This window comes from Entelurus aequoreus, linkage group LG12 (assembly GCF_033978785.1).
Source record: "Entelurus aequoreus isolate RoL-2023_Sb linkage group LG12, RoL_Eaeq_v1.1, whole genome shotgun sequence".
NCBI classification, from domain to species: domain Eukaryota; kingdom Metazoa; phylum Chordata; class Actinopteri; order Syngnathiformes; family Syngnathidae; genus Entelurus; species Entelurus aequoreus.
The window spans coordinates 28,524,210-28,544,555 of record NC_084742.1 but is presented as its reverse complement, the minus strand read 5'-3'; the positions used below and the strand labels follow the sequence as shown (position 1 = coordinate 28,544,555).

The 20,346-nt window shown below is 39.0% G+C and overlaps 1 protein-coding gene across 5 annotated transcripts in view; it reads right to left on the bottom strand.

The window, feature by feature from the left end:
• The window catches only part of LOC133661868 (sodium/calcium exchanger 1-like), a 166,440-nt gene that overhangs the window by 49,615 nt on the left and 96,479 nt on the right, over nt 1-20,346 (bottom strand). For 3 of the 5 annotated variants that reach the window (XM_062065408.1, XM_062065407.1, XM_062065409.1), the window contains 9 exons: nt 12,804-13,035; nt 12,374-12,513; nt 10,077-10,229; nt 9,773-10,000; nt 9,304-9,693; nt 7,495-7,605; nt 7,242-7,394; nt 5,564-5,660; nt 5,303-5,494 (listed from right to left, as the gene is read on the bottom strand). In XM_062065408.1, the coding sequence (XP_061921392.1) occupies nt 5,303-5,494; nt 5,564-5,660; nt 7,242-7,394; nt 7,495-7,605; nt 9,304-9,693; nt 9,773-10,000; nt 10,077-10,229; nt 12,374-12,513; nt 12,804-12,945 (1,606 nt within the window). In that variant the 5' untranslated portion in view covers nt 12,946-13,035. The remainder of the gene's footprint in view (nt 1-5,302; nt 5,495-5,563; nt 5,661-7,241; nt 7,395-7,494; nt 7,606-9,303; nt 9,694-9,772; nt 10,001-10,076; nt 10,230-12,373; nt 12,514-12,803; nt 13,036-20,346) is intronic. The other 2 variants (XM_062065406.1, XM_062065410.1) reach the window with 1 other exon arrangement.

The window sequence follows — 20,346 nt, the reverse complement described above, 5'->3', positions numbered from 1 at the left end:
TAAGAAAATTGAACTCATTAGAAAGGAGATTAAAGACAACGCATCCCAGCTACAACTGGGCTCTATTAACACAAATACGACTGTATATACGACGGACACTGCCCTCCAAAATAGTCTCTCTATTTTTGATGAAATAACATTAGAGGAATTATTACAGCGTGTAAGTGGGATAAAACAAACAACATGTTTACTTGACCCACTTCCTGGGAAACTTATCAAGGAACTGTTTGTATTATTAGGTCCATCAGTGTTAAATATTATAAACTTATCACTCCGGCACTGTTCCCCTAGCATTCAAAAAAGCGGTTATTCATCCTCTGCTCAAAAGACCTAACCTCGATCCTGACCTCATGGTAAACTACCGACCGGTCTCCCACCTTCCGTTTATTTCCAAAATTCTCGAAAAAACTGTTGCACAGCAGCTAAATGAACACTTAGTGACTAACAATCTCTGTGAACCTTTTCAATCCGGTTTCAGGGCAAATCACTCTACGGAGACAGCCCTCGCAAAAATGACTAATGATCTATTGCTAACGATGGATTCTGATGCGTCATCTATGTTGCTGCTTCTTGATCTTAGCGCCGCTTTCGATACCGTCGATCATAATATTTTATTAGAGCGTATCAAAACACGTATTGGTATGTCAGACTTAGCCTTGTCTTGGTTTAACTCTTATCTTACTGACAGGATGCAGTGCGTCTCCCATAACAATGTGACCTCGGACTATGTCAAGGTAACGTGCGGAGTTCCCCAGGGTTCGGTTCTTGGCCCTGCACTCTTTAGTATTTACATGCTGCCGCTGGGTGACATCATACGCAAGTACGGTGTTAGCTTTCACTGTTATGCTGATGACACTCAACTCTACATGCCCCTAAAGCTGACCAACACGCCGGACTGTAGTCAGCTGGAGGCGTGTCTTAATGAAATTAAACAATGGATGTCCGCTAACTTTTTGCAACTCAACGCTAAGAAAACGGAAATGCTGATTATCGGTCCTGCTAGACACCAACATCTATTTAATAATACCACCTTAACATTTGACAACCAAACAATTAAACAAGGAGACTCGGTAAAGAATCTGGGTATTATCTTCGACCCAACTCTCTCGTTTGAGTCACACATTAAGAGTGTTACTAAAACGGCCTTCTTTCATCTCCGTAATATCGCTAAAATTCGTTCCATCTTGTCCACTAGCGACGCTGAGATCATTATTCATGCGTTCGTTACGTCTCGTCTCGATTACTGTAACGTATTATTTTCAGGCCTCCCTATGTCTAGCATTAAAAGATTACAGTTGGTACAAAATGCGGCTGCAAGGCTTTTGACAAAAACAAGAAAGTTTGATCATATTACGCCTATACTGGCTCACTTGCACTGGCTTCCTGTGCACTTAAGATGCGACTTTAAGGTTTTACTACTTACGTATAAAATATTACACGGTTTAGCTCCAGCCTATCTCGCCGATTGTATTGTACCATATGTCCCGACAAGAAATCTGCGTTCAAAGAACTCCGGCTTATTAGTGATTCCCAGAGCCCAAAAAAAGTCTGCGGGCTATAGAGCGTTTTCTATTCGGGCTCCAGTACTCTGGAATGCCCTCCCGGTAACAGTTAGAGATGCTACCTCAGTAGAAGCATTTAAGTCCCATCTTAAAACTCATTTGTATAATCTAGCCTTTAAATAGACCCCCCCTTTTTTAGACCAGTTGATCTGCCGTTTCTTTTCTTCTCTCCTCTTCTCCCCTGTCCCTTGCGAGGGGGAGTTGCATAGGTCCGGTGGCCATGGATGAAGTGCTGGCTGTCCAGAGCCGGGACCCCGGGTGGACCACTAGCCTGTGCATCGGTTGGGGACATCTCTGCGCTGCTGACCCGTCTACGCTCGGGATGGTTTCCTGTTGGCCCCGCTGTGGACTGGACTCCCGCTGATGTGTTGGATCCACTGTGGACTGGACTTTCACAATGTTATGTCAGACCCACTCGACATCCGTTGCTTTCGGTCTCCCCTAGAGGGGGGGGGGGTTACCCACATATGCGGTCCTCTCCAAGGTTTCTCATAGTCATTCACCGACGTCCCACTGGGGTGAGTTTTTCCTTGCCCATATGTGGGCTCTGTACCGAGGATGTCGTTGTGGCTTGTACAGCCCTTTGAGACACTTGTGATTTAGGGCTATATAAATAAACATTGATTGATTGATTGAAGATACATAACTACATTAATTTACTATACATCAAAAACTCAAGTTTTTATTTAATTCCTTTTTTAAATCAACAGAATAACTGTTATATTAAAATGTACTTATTAAAAATAAACTTTTTTCTTACTTTAAAAAAACAGAAAACTAAACTAAACTAGATTTTATAATGAAGACTGCTATCTTTTGTTTATAATTACTCAAAATTAGGTTTGGGGATTTATTAAAATTTCTCAGGCATGCAAATCATGCAACTTTGCTTTATTTATAAAAATGTTCTTTTCAATCTTTTGCCATAGCTGCAATACAAAAAAAGATACATGTGCTAATATGGGCATAATATGTAAGAAGCTTTTTAACCAAAAGGAAACAATGCATGAACACACGTTCATAGCTCTGAATATATCATGCGGCATACCTCAGGCATCAATTCTAGGACCAAAATTGTTCAATCTCTTTACAAACAACATTTGCAAAGTTACAAAGTATTTAAAGTTAGTATTGAAAGGGTAAAATTAAATCACCTTTGATGTGTAATAATAGATGAAAAATGAACTGGAAAGCTCATTTAAAAATATACAACATAAGGTGGCAAGAAATAATTCAATAATGAATAAAACAAAACATGTTCTGGACCAGAAATCACTCCATATTTTCTACTGCTCGCTAGTGTTACCATATCTGAGTTGTTGTGCAGAAATATGGGGAAATAACTACAAAAGTATACGCTTAATTCACTAACTGGGTTATAAAAAAGGTACATTTGTACAATGTTGGTTGCAGAAAACATTCAAACCCTTTATTTATTAAATCAAATATATTGAAATTCAATGATTTGGTCGATCTGCAAAAAGCTAAAATTAAGCACAAAGCAAATTATAATCTGCTGCCCAATCATGTTCAATAATTCTTCTCAACAAAAGTGGAGGAATATAACCTTAGAATTTTTTTTTCAACTTAAAACATTTGTATGCACGTACAACACTTAAACCCTTTAGTACACTATACTAGCATGTGGAATTAAATTATGGAATAGATTAAGCAAAGAAGTCAAACTATGTATTAACATGATCCAGTTTAAGAAACCTTAAAAACTCAAAAGTGTTTACAAAGTAAGAATCCTGAAAAACATCTTGAACCTTATCAAAATGAGTCTTATTCATTTAATTATGTGAATCAAAATTGAACTATTTATATATATGAGAACTTTATTGATGATTTAATTTGTGGTAAAAATTGAACGTAGGAAGTGAACAAACAGATATGCTAGTAATCGCTATAAAAACGGAAAAGGTGTAAGATTGAGTTTGAGTTTGAGTTTGAGTTTATTTCGAACATGCAAGCATACAACATGATACATCACAATTTCCAGTTTCTCTTTTCAACATGTTCGAAAAGGAGTAGGAAGAAGCAGAGCTTATTTAATCCTACCCCTTTTCTTTACATAACAGTTGCTAAAACTTTTTGTTCACTTCCTGTTCACAATTTATTCACAATAAACTCCATAAGTAATCACAATAAAAATAAATAAATAAATAATAGTAAGAATTTAATAATAATAATTGGTGAAGTAAATCATATTTCATATGATGAGATAAGTAAGATTACTTTAAGAATTAATGAATGGATGGATGAAATAAATTGAGAATGTTTGTCATGGTTCTTCTTCTTTGTACTTTGTAAACACTTTAAGTTTGAAGAGTTTCTTGAAGTGTATCATATTAGTACATTGTTTGATTGCTTTGCTTAATCCATTCCATAATTTAATTCCACATACTGATATACTGAAGGTCTTAAGTGTTGTACGTGCAAACACATGTTTTAAATTACGTTTTTCTCTAAGATTATATTTCTCCTCTTTTTTTGAGAAGAATTGTTGTATATTCTTGGGTAGCAGGTTATAGTTTGCTTTGTGCATAATTTTAGCTGTTTGCAAATTCACTATGTCGTGGAATTTCAGTATTTTTGATTGAATAAATAAAGGGTTTGTATGTTCTCTATATCCAACATTATGTATTATTCTAACTGATCTTTTTTGTAACACCGTTAATGAATGAAGTGTACTTTTGTAATTATTTCCCCATATTTCTACACAGTAGCTCAGATATGGTAACACTAGCAAGCAGTAGAGAATATGAAGGGATTTTTGGTCTAGAACATGTTTTGCTTTATTCATTATTGACGTGTTTCTTGCAACTTTATGTTGTATATTTTTTACGTGAGATTTCCAGTTCAATTTATCATCAATCATTATACCTAGAAATTTGGTTTCATTTACTCTTTCAATTTCTATTCCGTCTATTTGTATTTGTGTTTGACTTTCCCTTCTACTGTTACTAAATAGCATTATTTTAGTTTTACTAAGATTCAACGATAGTCTGTTTTTGTCAAACCATCTTTTTAATTTGTTTAATTTCTTCTGTTATTATTTGTATTATCTCCTGTGTGTTCTCTCCTGAACAAAACGCTGTTGTATCATCCGCAAATAATACTAACTTTAAATCTTTTGTAACTTGACAAATGTCATTTATATAGAGATTGAATAATTTAGGTCCTAGTATTGATCCCTGAGGTACACCACAGGATATATTTAGCGTTGTAGACGTGTGTTCGCCTAGCTTCACGTATTGTTTCCTGTTCGTTTGATGACTTCTTATCCAGTTTAAGACTAACCCTCTGATGCCATATCGTTCTAGTTTTTTGATTAAAATATTGTGATTAATTGTGTCAAATGCTTTAGTTAGATCCATAAAAACCGCTGCCGCAAATTTTTTACTATCTATTGCATTGGTCATTTCTTCTGTAATTTCAATTAAAGCCATTGAAGTTAAAACATTAGCTCTGTATCCATATTGGTTGTCTTCGAGTATTCTCATTTTATTTATGAAACTAATTAAAAGATTAAAAAAGCTCTGCATCTTCTTACTCTTTTTTGGACAAGTTGCAATGATACACTGGAAATACTGTATGTGATGTATTATTTTGTAACTGTATGCATGTTGGAAATAAATGAAAAACATAAAAAATAAACAATAAACACAAGCAATATATATTTTGTGGCTCTTACATAAAACCATAACCATATGAAAGACTACATAAAGGGAATTTACCGGCATGGTCGTCGTCATAAATGGTCACCGTGGCAGTGTGGTTGTCACCCAGCACCGCCTTGGGGGTGGAGCTCACGTCCTGAGGGGAGGTGTTGATCTCCGGGTAGCCCACCAGTCGGGGATTGCTCAGATGCACGTAGAAGTACTCATCCTCCTCAAAGATGTCGTCATCAATCACCCCCACGGTGATCTCTGCGATAACGAGAGGGTCCCATTTGAATATTTTTGTACCGGTCTGGACATCTTGTTTTTTTTTTTTACCTTTGAGAGTCTCGCCAGGCTTGAACAAAAGCGTTCCTTCTGCAAACTCGTAATCTGAGCCAGCGTTGGCCGTGCCATCCTCGGTGCGATAATCCACCTGCATGCGGGTAGACGGGACAGGAACGCAAAAATGGAGAGATGGCGGGCAGTGAGGAACAGGTCCAAAGGAGACAATTGTAAAAAAATTTACTTTGAATTGAATCCTCTGATTTCAGCACGAGCCCAATTTCTGTATTAATTTCAATGATATTGGTTTAAATGTACAATTTATAATAAGGGGTGTAACAGTACAGCATAGGCCCAATACGGTACATACCAATGTTTTAAAGTCGAGGTTGAAACTGTTGTCTTTATTGATTTTTTTTCTTTTTACTGGTTTGTCATCATATGAGTCACTTTCCATACATTTTATGTATTAAAGATGCTAAAGACCAATCCAATCTTGTCAAATATATCATCAGTCATGTACGCGTTGCTTTACCCAAATCAATGAAATATCTAATAACATGTATAATTCATAATTAAGTAATGTTTTTTCTATTTTTATTATAAGCTGAGGTACAATAAAAAAAACAAGCGGTGGACTGAAATTGAGTCCAGTGCCACACTTTGGACAACACTTTTTTGGGGGGGAAAGTGAAATGATGCAGACAAGTACAGTTTAAAATATAAGCCTTATTATTTTATTGTTATCACATAAAAGTACCTCATTGGCTGAAGAGCAGCATTAAGAGTTCTAGCTTACAACGTCTACCGAACAATGGCAGCACACAATTTTTGTCTTATTCCCTTGTCTTTACCAGGAAGCCCAAGAGTTCTCAAACAGGACACTTTAATGTAGAAGAGGATTTTCAAGCTCTGGCTTCTCCTTGGCACTATCGCTAGCCAGGACAGGACTCCAGCTAGCTAAAGACTGGGACACTCTTCTGGCCTGATAGATGGCCTGGAACTCCACACCTGTATCGAATGTTCACTTTCAATGAGTACCGTGTGGACAATCGGTTCACCTCTGTGCTGAACGAAAGGTTCCGTACAGAAAAATCCAAATACGAATACATGGACTGTTATACCCGAAAGTATTTTTTATACACACATTTAAACATTTATTGCAGTTTTCTGTTATGCTGAAACCTTCATAATTCCCCCTAATGTGATGCTTCCTTCATGGCTTCATGCTTCACTACACCCGTAAAAGGCAGCTTGGTAGCTTTTGCGTAATCCCTCAGAGAGAGTTGGGGGGTTGGGGATGCAAGACTTAAAAAAAAAAAGAAGCAAAAATGCAGCTTTTCATGTACTTCTTGCATAACCATGCCAGCAGACTCACACACTTCATAAATAAAACATTCTTGCGGGACATCATAGCAGTTTTAAGAACATTAGTTGGAATTTAAGACGATACATTTAATCAATGGCTGTTCAATTGTGTTCCCCTGCTGGTAGAGATTAAGAAGTGTATTCAACACATTCAACACTTGTTCTCTCCCACGCTCTCTTCATCCCTCTCCCAGAGCTCTTTAGAGGTGAGAACATCTAATGATCTAAAATCAGATGGAGGCCGGGAAAAAAGCCAGAGATGTGAGTGGATTTTTGTTTGTCTGTTTGGTCTACCATTAAAAACACACACAGACACACACAGACTCAGACGCATTAAGACATGTGTCTTGTATACTGCACCCACCTTGACGGTGACTCCAGCATCTCCTCCGTGTCTGGAGACGGTCAGCTTGAGAGAGCCGCAGTTCTCGAAGCACTGGTACAAGGGGGGCTCGAACTCCAGCCTGACTGTGTGCGGGTCATCCTCTTGGGCTTGAATCTCATGGCTGCTCACCACCTGCAGGTGAAAATACACATAAATATTTAATAAATAAAATATATTTAAAAAAATAATAATAAATACACAGTGTAACTTAATTTAGGTTAACTTGTTTTACCTTGCGAGCCTGGTCTGCAGCATGCTTCTTGAGGATGTTGCCGGCTCCGATCATCATCCTGGTTGCTTGGATACGATAGAACGCTCTGCTCTTCTGTTGCTGCATCAGAACCTGATGGACAAAAATGACTACCGTATTTCCTTGAATAGCCGCAGGGGCGCCAATTAATTTAAAACCTCTTCTCACTCCTGCGCTTACCAAAAGCATGCGGGATGGGCAAGCATGCGCTAATTATTTTAAAACCTCTTCTCACTCCGGCGCTTACCTTATCATGAAAAGCACATTTAATAAAAAAAACAGTATTATGGTTTTACCTTTACTTATAAATGATGTCCATGTGCAGCTGCTTCTGATCAAAGGCTGTCTTCCTTATCTTTCTTCAGTTTTAAAAGTCTCTGGAGATATTCCTTTAATTATTACCTCCTGCTTCAATTGAAAGTCCAGTTTAGAAAACTGTTTTATTTTAGATATGTAATCCTCCATGTTAAAAGTTCAAGCAAACGATCGCTGCTCACGCTTGCTGCTTGTTGTCTTCTTCTGCAGCACCGGTCTTCTGCAGTACTGGTAGTCGCAAGAAGGATCACTAGCGCCCTCTACCACCAGGAGGCGGGAGTCATTTAATGACTCATATTTGACCCGGCGGAAGTGCCAAGCATGCGCTAATTATTTTGCGAAACGAGTTTGACCCGGCTGTAATTCTAGGCAGGCGAATACTATATTCCCGGCGGCAATTCAAGGAAATACGGTATTTTAGAAAAACATCAACAAATCTTGTTCAAATGTTAAAGCTGAGGTGTGAATCCGCCTTGTTTGAGTGTTTTAGGAGGTTATCAGGATAATGAGGTGCATATACTTTTTGAGGTATGTCTTAACCCTTGTGAAACCCTAGGGTGCAAAACGGGCATTACATGTGTTCCTTATGTGATATGACTGTTCAGTTTGAGGGTTCGCAATTTGAAATTTCACCAGGGAGGTTTTTTTTATATATACATAAAATTGCATTGTGCTTTTGATTGCAACATTGTTAGAATAGGGTATACAAAGCATACACACTTTCTCTTAAGACCTCCTTTGAACCGCTTGACTCCCATTATAACTGCTACTTTTTGACAGACTGTAATCCTGTTACAACACTATGCTTTTTCATGAAAAATTAATGACTCTCATTCTTGCTGATTAAACACACAAGAAAACAATTTTTTGGTGTAATTGCATACCTTAAACACCAAATGGCACCATTAAACCATGATGCATAATTCTCAGAGCTTTGATGAGTGTAAAAACTGCCATTAAACCACTGTAATGCGATTAAAAAGATTTTGGGCGAGCATATATACCATGACAGATATATACAAAATACTTTTGTGAACTCAAACTCAACCAAGCTGTGCCTGCCTTCTAGATCAGCCCAGTAGGAACTGTACAAATAATATTTTTGTCTACTTGTCTACTGTATCAAAATCAGTGTTGTCATGAATTATTGACTAACCTCAAATATTCCACTCTGTAACATTTTTTTTTTTTTTTTTTTAGAAAATTGGCATATAAAGCATTTTCCCATTATTAAAAACTATTGTTATTTTTGACAATAAGGCCATACAACATAAAAACCCCCAACAAATAAATAATTACTTTATATCAATAGATGGATCTGAAGTTGTTAAAAGATTTGAAGCAACGAAAGTAAAACAAAAATATTTCTGACTTATGACACGTTTATGAGCGGGTCCCTTTTAGAGCCTAAGAGTAACTGTGTATTGTCAATCTTAAATTTGCAAAAGGGTTTATGATGGCTGCATGCATCTTTACCTGATAGTTGGCCATTTCAATTAGCTGTTCCATGTCTTTATCTGGGTGCCGCTGTTTGAGGTCCTTCAGAGTCCTCGCCATGTCCCGCCGAGCCTCGTCCTCCTCATCCTTAGCCCCTCCCTCTTCCATCATTCCGCCGTCCATCCCGCTGCAGTTGAGCGCCATCTGGCCATCCAGCTCCAGCATGTCCATCTTGGTGAAGCCGCCCGGGCCCAGCACCCCGCTCCCGCCTCCATCCGGTCCCCCTTCCGTCTCAATGATGACACCTCGGTGCTTGTCGGCGCGGTAACGCTTGCGGGCATACTTGTAGAAGAGGAGGCGGCGGTCGGCCACCCAGGCTTGGACCACGCACAGGGGGAAGAACATGAAGGTCAGCACCGCCTCCCACAGCTAAAAAAAAAATAAACACATTTTTCTACATCGCCTCCTTGTGGTTAGACTGCTTCTTTGTTGTCATCTTCCTCCTCACCTCCACCTCGCCAGGAGAGAAGACGCTGAGAATGAGGTACAGCCAAATATATGCAAAGATGCTCCAGGCGGCCGTGACGAAAAACACCCGCAGGTGTTTAATCTTGCGCGTCTCGCCATCGGGCACCACGTAGACGCACAGCGCGATAATGACAAACATGTTGAAGGCGGCGCTGCCCACGATGGTGCTCGGGCCCAGAGATCCCGCTGTGAAGCCGTGACCGCACACCTGTGGAGAGACAGACAGTCCAAATAAGTGTACCCATTGTGACGCTTGGCTTTAAGGTGAGCCTTTAAGGACTCACCTCGATGACGGACAGCAGAATCTCAGGTGCACTCGAGCCCAGCGCCATGAGGGTCAGATTGGAGACTGTCTCATTCCAGATTCTTACAGTGGTGGAGGTAGTCTCGCCGTTGGGCCTCTTTATGGTTATCTCTTTCTCCTGGGATGTTATGACCTAAACCAGGAGGGGGGGGGGGGGCACTCATTAAGGACAGCAAAGCTTACTAAAAACTAGAGATTACCCATAGTGATCTACAAGAGCGAATAACCACAGGGCTTTCTAATTAACACCTGTGTCAAAAAACACATACAGCTCTGGCAACCAGAAAACCCAGTGATCCCGCAACTGCCTGTTCCTTTATCTAGCTCTACATGTACTTTAAAATGTTGCTCCTCAGCGGATGGTGTAAAAGTCATGTGTTGTCATGTGTGTTGTGGTCTGGGAAGGAGAGGAGCAACGTTCATATACTCTCAATATTCAATGTTTTATTGTTCATAGGTAATATTGTAAATCCCACATTCTTTAATTTTATGTACATTCTATTCTGATTGTCAAATTATTCAGTAAAAAAACTAAAGTTAATTCCTGTCTATGAAGGTTCTCATTCATCCAGGTCATTGTCATCTCAGGGCTTTCAATCGATCGCAACTGGACTGCTTGGTTTGTCTTGGAAGACGTTTCGCCGCCCATCCGAGTAGGCTTCATCAGTTCGTTGCTCATAGACTTAGATTGGTTAGATTGGCCATTTGAACACAAACTGATTAAGCCTACTCGGATGAGCGGCGAAACGTCTTTCAAGACAAACCAAGCAGTCCAGTTGCGATCGATTGAACAACCTAAGATAAAGTTTATTCCGTTTTTGAAATAGTCTGTTCAGTTTTTACTGAATAAGACACTCAGAATGTACATTCAAATACAGAATGTGGGATTTACAATATTAACTATGAACAATAAAACACTGGATATTGAGAATATATGACCATTGCTCCTCTACTTTCCAGACCACTTCCTTGACCGACATCTTTTATAATCCAGCAAGAACAACTTGCAACAAATACGGCAAAACATAACACCAAGGGTAAAAAAAACATCCACATATTTGATATGATATTAGTGTTCTGCAGAATTTAGTTGAAGAAATCTGCCTCTGTCTGACACTTGCTATCAGGCTTTTTGCTGTGTAAACAAGCCCCGCTCACTCGGCGCCACTCTGTTCGTGCCCGGTGTGCATGAAGTAGAGCTTGGTATGTCACTCAAAAGTGCAGATTTTAATCATTAGAATAATTTCTATAGTTTGAAAATATCTAGTCGGCCACATTGAAATGTTTATTATGTTGTATTATCCCCAGGTAGCCCAGTTAACTGCCTGTTTTGCAAGACCCGTGTCACGTGACGTCAAACTTGACAACTCATTGGCTGGTTCTGAGACAGGATCGATTGCTTCTGTCTTAATTTTTCGACACTGAATTTTTCAGCACTGAATTTTTTAAAAATTTTTATAAACTGATTTTTTTTACACAGAATGTTTCAGCACTGAATTTTTTGACACTGAATTTTTATACACTGATTTTTTTTTACACATAATTTTTTCCCCTGGATTTTTAAACACACACATTTTGCTAACAAACTTGTTTTCAATGAAATTGTCAGTATACTTTGATGTACACAATTCAGGTCACAAAATTCAAATGAAAATTTTCAGTTAGATATATTCAGTGTCAAAAAAAGTTTTTGTAATAAAGACAGTAATTAACCTCCACAAGGCAGCCACAACAGTTGACATACTTCACGCAAAAGTCAGATTTTCTCCGTGATTGTTGGTCCAAAGCTAATAAAGATTTTGGCAAAATGAGGGTAATCAGTTATTTTTTTGGTTGTTCTGTGTATTTTTTTTTACGTTTATTGCGCCGTCAGGTGCATGTTAGTGTGCCTGCTGGTCACGAAACACTTCAGGGATGTAGCAGCAGAGTGTGCCAAATACGGCCGCAAAATTATACTTTCACAAAATTAAAGCATGTTTTATTGTAACTTTATGAGCTGGAGTATGTTTGGAACTATATAGAGACATATCATTTTGATTTATTATGTCAGAAAAACTAATTTCAAAACGACAGAAATTGACAGCCGAAAAACGACAGTCGTACACGTCCTTGGTAGCAGTCATGGCGCTCGTTTTTTAGCTGGTCATACTCTGGCTTTTCCTAAGCTGATATGCCCCTAGTGGCTGTGTGGAGCATTGAGGACAGCAGAACTGCACAGTACAATATTTCATAGTAAAGATACACATTAGCAATAATGTGAATGTTTGTCCAACCTACCTCTATGGAGGACATGAATCTGTCTGCTATTATGCTCATGCCCAGGAACATATAGACGAGCGCAACGAAGTAAACAATGGCCCGTGCCACTTTGTCGCCCACCGAAGGGTTCTGGGGGTTCCACACAGGCAGCAGCACGCCTGGAATAAAGGGGGAAATAAATAAGTGAAAATATGATACTAGAGGAATTTTAAGCAGAGTGGAGCCCTTTTGATGAGGACATGATCAGGGGATTATGTCACTGAGGTCGCTACACGGCCACAGCACACATATCATCAATGATGGAAATATATAATATTTATGTAAGTTGTATATAGTAGTATGGCGCACATTAGCATTGTACCCAACTGGATATCAGCAACTAAGCAGATATTTGAAACATGTTTTTGCAAGAAAACTCATTCCCCACTGGTATTGACAAACAACCCACCATCTTGACACGGGTCGCCCCCGGCTGAGCAGTTCTGAGGTGAGTGTGCTTGGACGGATCCAAAGCAGGATAGGAGGAAAACTAAGGAGGCAAAGAAAAGGAAGGGGAAAGAAGGGATGAGATAGGAAGGAGACTTCGACATGGCTGCTGGATCCAGTTCTGGTGGTGCAGCCTGCCTGCCAACTGGACTCTACAGGAAGACGCCTTAGGTCCACTCAGGGCGGGGTCAAACCTGCAAAGAAAAAGCGGGAAATTAGAGAAAAGATACTGTAAGTTCTCTAATTATCGACTGTTGATTTACCTCAAACCCAAAGGCAATAACTGGTGAACACAATTCAAACAATTAAGCATCTCCAATACACCATCAATTATCCAATGGTGTAATAGTGGAAAGGAGCAAACTGCTCAGCCAGAATTAACAGCACTGGTTGTAAACAACAGGTGCAACACGCATGCTTTTTACACCAAAAGTAGCAAGATTTTTATTTTTTTTTTAAAAATTTTAAGGTGCATACAGAGCTTGATAAAGTGAAGTGAATTATATTTATATTGCGCTTTTCCCTAGTGACTAAAAGCGCTTTACATAGTTAAACCCATTATCTAAGTTACATTTACACCAGTGTGGGTGGCACTGGGATAAGGTGGTAAAGTATCTCACCCAAAGACACAATAGCAGTGACTAGGATGGCGGAAGCGTGGATTGAACCTGGAACCCTCAAGTTGCTGGCACGGCCGCTCTACCAACCAAGCTACGCCGCTGTCAGATGCTGACCATTCATGACACTTCAACTGCATCTACAGTCCTCTTGTGATAATTAAAGGGGACCTATGATGATTCTGATATACATTGAACACACGTCCTTGTGTTCTACATTATGTGTTGGATATGCCGTGGTGTAAATTTTGTGAAAATGTTGTTCCACAGGACCTTTAATAACACATTTTTTGAGTCTGTCTGCAAGATTTTCAATTCTGGAGGCATTCCAGAGTGCAAATGAAACCTTGCCCCACCCTCTCCAAATGTCCATCCATCCATCCATTTTCTACTGGTTGTCCCTTTCGGGATCGCGGGGGGTGATGGGGCCTATCTCAGCTGCATTCAAGCAGTAGGCGGGGTACACTCTGGACAAGTCGCCACCCCATCGCAGGGCCAACACAGACAGACAGACAACATTCACACTCACATTCACACACTAGGGCCAATTTAGTGTTGCAAATCAACCTATGCTCAGGTGCATGTCTTTGCAGTCACGGGGAGAACATGCAAACTCCACACAGAAAGATCCCGAGCCCAGGATCGAACCCAGGACCTTCGTATTGTGAGGCACACGCACTAACCCCTGTGCTGCCCTGTAATGTATCTAATGTATCAATGTATCTTTTAAAAATGTACACTGTTTAAATACTTATAGAAGTCATCTCCGCTATTTTTTCCCCAGACATAAACTTCATAAACAGTATATAGATTTACTCGGTCACTACAGTAGGTACACCTACACACTATATTAAAAAAAAGGCCAAAGGGTGTTTGTTTTTGATGCACACTGCACAGGGTAATAATGATGATGGCAGGTGGACAAAGCGGACTTCATTTCGTGTGCAAATGTTTTCCGCACGAGTCAATTAAACAACAACAATAACAGTGGCGCTTGTGCGTGCAGGAAAGGCACACACGGCTATTTGTGGGCGTGCAAACCTCACAAACAGCATCAGCTGTGCACATGCTACACCTTCACACGCACACGCACAAGCACACACACACACACACACACACACACACACACACACACACACACACACACACACACACACACACACACACACACACACACACACACACACACAGGCACAGTTAGTCATGTGTGGTGACAGTAGCAGGGAGTAGTTGACCTTGTCTCCATCTATCTTGTGAGGTCAACAACGTGTCACTGGGTTAAAAAAAATACACACGACATGCATTTCTGTGCACACATACTCAGAATTTTGGAGAATTTGTGAGGTGAGAGGTGGCCACTGTTGCACCTGAGAGAGGGGTTTAATAATCCATCCCAAAGGTGTTTGATGGAAGAATTGAGGAGATATTAATGAGCATTGCTTCAATAAATTAAAGTGTACGTAATGAAGCGGCTAGTGGCTGCTAGTAAAGATGATCAGGAGGAGGTGGAATACTGTACATTCAGAGAGTTAAGAAAAGTGTTTGCCTGCAAGAAAAAAAAGGAAAAAACACGCACGCACGCACGCACGCACGCACGCACGCACGCACGCACGCACGCACACACACACACACACACACACATATATATATATATGTGTATATATATATATACATATATACAGATGCGCGCATGCACAAGTGTTGACTTCTTGATTGAGCATGCTTGTTGATTCATATCACATCAGCTGCGCTCTGCTGCCTTCTGCCTCGTTTGGCACCATGACTCAACACACATACACACACACAAACACAACCCTACACACACACACACACACACACACACACACACACACACACACACACACACACACACACACACGCACGCACGCACGCACGCACGCACACACGCACGCACGCACACACATAAACACACACACACACACACACACACATACACACACACACACACACACACACACACACACACACACACACACACACACACACACACTGCAAAGGGCTAAAGTTGTCTGAGGGGTTAAATGACTTTTGATTCGCTGCAATCTTTGCAGGCTCTGCCACTCTGACTCCCTTGCCTGTTTCCTCTTAAAAAGACATGAGTACATTTTGAGGCCTGAGTTTGCCTGTCAAATATTTGGAATATATACTTTCGTTAAGTCATTTGCATAAATCCGTGATAATGCTATTGGATGGTGCGGAGCTGCAGGATTTGAAATAATCTTCATCACAGACTGCATTAAAGTTCATTATCAAATATCTTTTTTTAAGCTGCCACCTGTCCTCATTAGCTCCTTCCAGACTGCAAAGCTATTTGAAAGACACTGGACCTCCTGGAGTTCTGTTTGCACCACTTGGCCCTCATGCAAGTTGACTGTAACGATAAAAAAGGACAATAAACCCTATCAGCACCAGGCGCTTGCTCAGCGCCAATGTTAATTTTACCTGCTAACAAACACGTTTTTTATTGAGGTAAAACATGGATGCTGTTTTTTTCCAGCATATCTTCACCCATCCCTCTGCTTTCTTATCTCCTCCCCCTTTGTTTTAGTCAATACGGGGGAAAAACAAGAATGTTCATAAAAGCCCAGAGGGAAAGCAGGCAATAATAAACCAAAGTGTGGAATCAGCGGCTCTGGGATTATACAGCCATTGAACCGACGTACTGCGTAATTAGTCAGATTTGAGGGCGATTGTGATCATTTCCTACCGGGGCCGCGGATGCAGCTGTCCAAGCCTGTTAGGGAACGCTGTGAAGTTCGGGCAGGCGCTGGGGACCTGGATTAAATGCCAGCCCAGTAGAAGGAAAAGCAGCCGGGCTGAACGGCACACTGAAGTGCACATGAATCACCATACAAGAAGTATGGTGATTCACAGGCTCACATATAGGATGGAATCTTATGCAAGATTGAGGTCAGAATTTTTCTTTAGCTACTTAGAATTATACTTTATACTGTAACTATAATTTCATGGTAGACGACCACAATGTATCCCAGTCTGGCACTCGTGGATGAAAGTACACAGTTAAAGCACAATGGCCCTGCCTCGGGACAAACTTGTTTGTTGATAAATTGACCCGGATAGAAGACGCCTCTGAAAATAAGACCAGAGTTGTGAGTGGGAGTCACAGTAATAAAAGTGCCACCTGTTGGTTTGCACATACAAATCTCTTGATTGATATATTCAAGTCATTATGATAATAACTATTTGACAATAATAATAATGCATCTATAAATTGTAAACAAATACAAAACATGTAATAACATGAACAAAAAACAATATTAAATGATATATATACCTCAATTTACAAGCTTAATTGGTTCTGTGACAGAGCTCTTGCCTCAAAACACTTGTACATCAAATCAACATTTCCCATTTAAATTAAATCAAATTAATTGAAATGCCTCCCCCCCAAAACACCAAAAATGTTTAACATGCTACATGCCTTTAATAATGAAAAACAAACTTCTAGATAAAACAAATATTGTATGAAAAACACAATGTTATAAACATTTACAGCATTCACCATATTTTTTCCTCACGCTTCAAACACTGAGGCTTATAAAACTGTGCGTCTAATTCATGGATTAATGTTTTGTATTCAACAAATAGTTTTCATTAAACATTGACAGACATACTGAAAAGGTGTGTTATTGTTTGTGCTATGACGCCATCTTTTAGGACGAGTTTGCTCACTGTAGGTGTCACAGGTTGAAATTGCACTTCCTGTTTTACGCCTTGAATCAAAAGTGTATCCCGTTTTGTCTATAGAGTTTCTGAGTTGCTTCCCACTAACTTCCACAGCTAGTGGGTCCATAACGAGGACTTCTGTTTTGGTTGATCAGCTGTTTTACTGCCGTGTGACAGGCACCATTTAGGAACAATTAAGCTATGTAAATAAATATTTACAAATTTTTTCGTACCGGTACATATCTGTGGCTTATGGTCTGGTGCGACTACTATCTTTAAAAAATATTTATTTATTCAAAAATTTGGTGGGTGAGGATTAAATACCGGTGCTCTCTATAGTCGGGAAAATACGGTACGTAGCTTGGAAAGTAGAGTTCTAAAGGTATCTCCTTCCAAATGCTTCCCCATATTTTCATGGATTAAGAAATTGAAATTGACATTAATACCATTGAAACATGCATCCCACTGAACGGAAGAAACAACAACGCCACTCCAGTCGTGCTCGTGAAACTCGTAAACAGAAAATCTAAAATGGCATTGCTGAGACAGGGAAAGAAGCTGAAGGGAACAAATGTGTACATGAATGAGCATCTTACAAAACGTAATGCTGGAATCGCCAAAAAAGCACGCAACTTGAGAAGGCAGGGAAAAATCCAGGGAACTTGGAGCGCCAACTGTAAAATCTACATCAAGCTGAATGGAAGTCCAGAAGCAAGAGTAATTGTTGTCCATGACATCAAGGACCTGGACAATTTTTAAAGTTTACACAGCTACCACAACAACGATGATAATGGACTCTGACAGAAAACAAGCACCTAAATTCAGCATCGGCACTACTATGTTCCAAGGGACGACTAAACAAGAGGACCTAGATTCAGGATTGCATCCACCTACACTTATAGAGATTATTGAAACAACATCAAAGTTTGTTGAACAAGAAAATATGGAACTAAAAAATTTCTGCAACAAAGATCACAAAAACCAGGATTTGGAAAATTATATAGATCCAAATACACATTTTTTCTCCCACATCAGTAATAGTTGTTTTTATTATACAGATGATCAATATAATAGCAACATTGAATGTGATAACAAATTGTCAATTATTCATTTTAATAGTAGAAGCTTGTATGCAAATTACAACAACATTAAGAACTTTTTGGAACACATCAACGAACCCTTCAAAGTGATTGCTGTCACAGAAACATGGATTGATGATAAAAAAGGAATAGATTTTGATCTGGAGGGATATGAACTAAACTACATCAACAGAACCAACAAAAATGGAGGAGGAGTAGCTGTGTACGTGATGAAGAACCTGAACTACAAAGTGGTAAAAAACATGTCATTTGCCATAGATAATATCTTAGAATGTATAACCATTGAAATATGTCAGGAAAAAAGCAAAAACATATTCATCAGTTGTATATATAGATCACCTAAGTCAAGTATAGAAACATTTGAAGAATGGATCAAGGCAACTTACATGGACAATGGTCAAAGAATAATGTTCTTATGTGGTGACTTTAATATTGACTTATTGAACCCCAACAAGCAAAAGTCCATTGATGACTTCATTGATACAATGTACAGCATCAGTCTATATCCTAAAATCACAAAGCCAAGCAGAATCACAGGACAATGTGCCACGCTTATTGATAATATTTTTACCAATGATTTTGATAATAACACTACAAGTGGTCTAGTTATAAGCGACGTTAGTGATCATCTGCCAGTTTTTACAATATATGATGGAAACTACAAGAAGAACATGGAAGACAAAAGGACATTTCGAAGACTATGCACAGAGAAGAGGATGACTGCCTTCAAAATTGAGCTACAAAAGCAAGATTGGGACAATGTGTATAATGAAAAAGAGGTTATTGAAGCATATGAACATTTCTTAAACAAGTTCATAATACTTTATGACAAATATTGTCCATGGATACAACTCAGTAACAAGCAGAGAAAGAATAATCAACCATGGATGACAAAAGGATTAAAAAATGCTTGTAAGAAGAAGAATACACTATATAGAAAATTTATAGCACAAAGAACTATAGAGGCAGAAATTAAGTACAAAAAGTATAAAAACAAGTTAACAGACATACTACGATCATGTAGAAAAGAATATTACAGTGAATTATTGGACAGGAACAAAAATAATATGAGAGCAACATGGGGCATCCTCAATAGCATTATTAAAAATGGAACTAAGAGGGACTAGCCTCAATACTTCTTAGATGAAAATAAAAAAATGACAACATAAAGGAAGTAGTTGAAAGCTTCAATAATTATTTTGTAAATATTGGACCAAAATTGGAACAAAGGATTCCAGACTCAGTTCCAATTGAGGACTATAATGATACCATAGAGCGAAATCCCAACTCCATGTTCCTCAGTAATGTGACACAGGAGGAAATAGTTACAATCGTGAAAAAATTTAAATCTAAGACTTCAACTGATTGTAACGGAATTGATATGGAAACGATAAAAAAAGGTTATTGAAGAGATCTCAGGACCATTAATGTATATTAGTAACCTATCATTTCAAACAGGTACATTTCCAAACAAAATGAAAATAGCTAAAGTTGCACCAATTTATAAGACTGGAGACAAACATCAATTTACAAATTATAGACCTGTTTCTCTACTTCCACAATTCACTAAAATCATTGAAAAACTGTTCAATAACAGATTAGAAAGTTTCATGAATAAAAATAGAATACTCGAAGAGAACCAATATGGATACAGAGCTAATGTTTCAACTTCAATGGCTTTAATTGAAATTACAGAAGAAATTACCAATGCAATAGATAGTAAAAAATGTGCGGCAGCGGTTTTTATGGATCTAACTAAAGCATTTGACACAATTAATCACAATATTTTAATCAAAAAAACAGAACGATATGGCATCAGAGGGTTAGTCTTAAACTGGATAAGAAGTTATCTAACGAACAGGAAACAACACGTGAAGCTAGGCGAACACACGTCTACAACGCTAAATATATCCTGTGGTGTACCTCAGGGATCAATACTAGGACCTAAATTATTCAATCTCTATATAAATGACATTTGTAAAGTTACAAAAGATTTAAAGTTAGTATTATTTGCGGATGATACAACAGCGTTTTGTTCAGGAGAGAACACACAGGAGATAATACAAATAATAACAGAAGA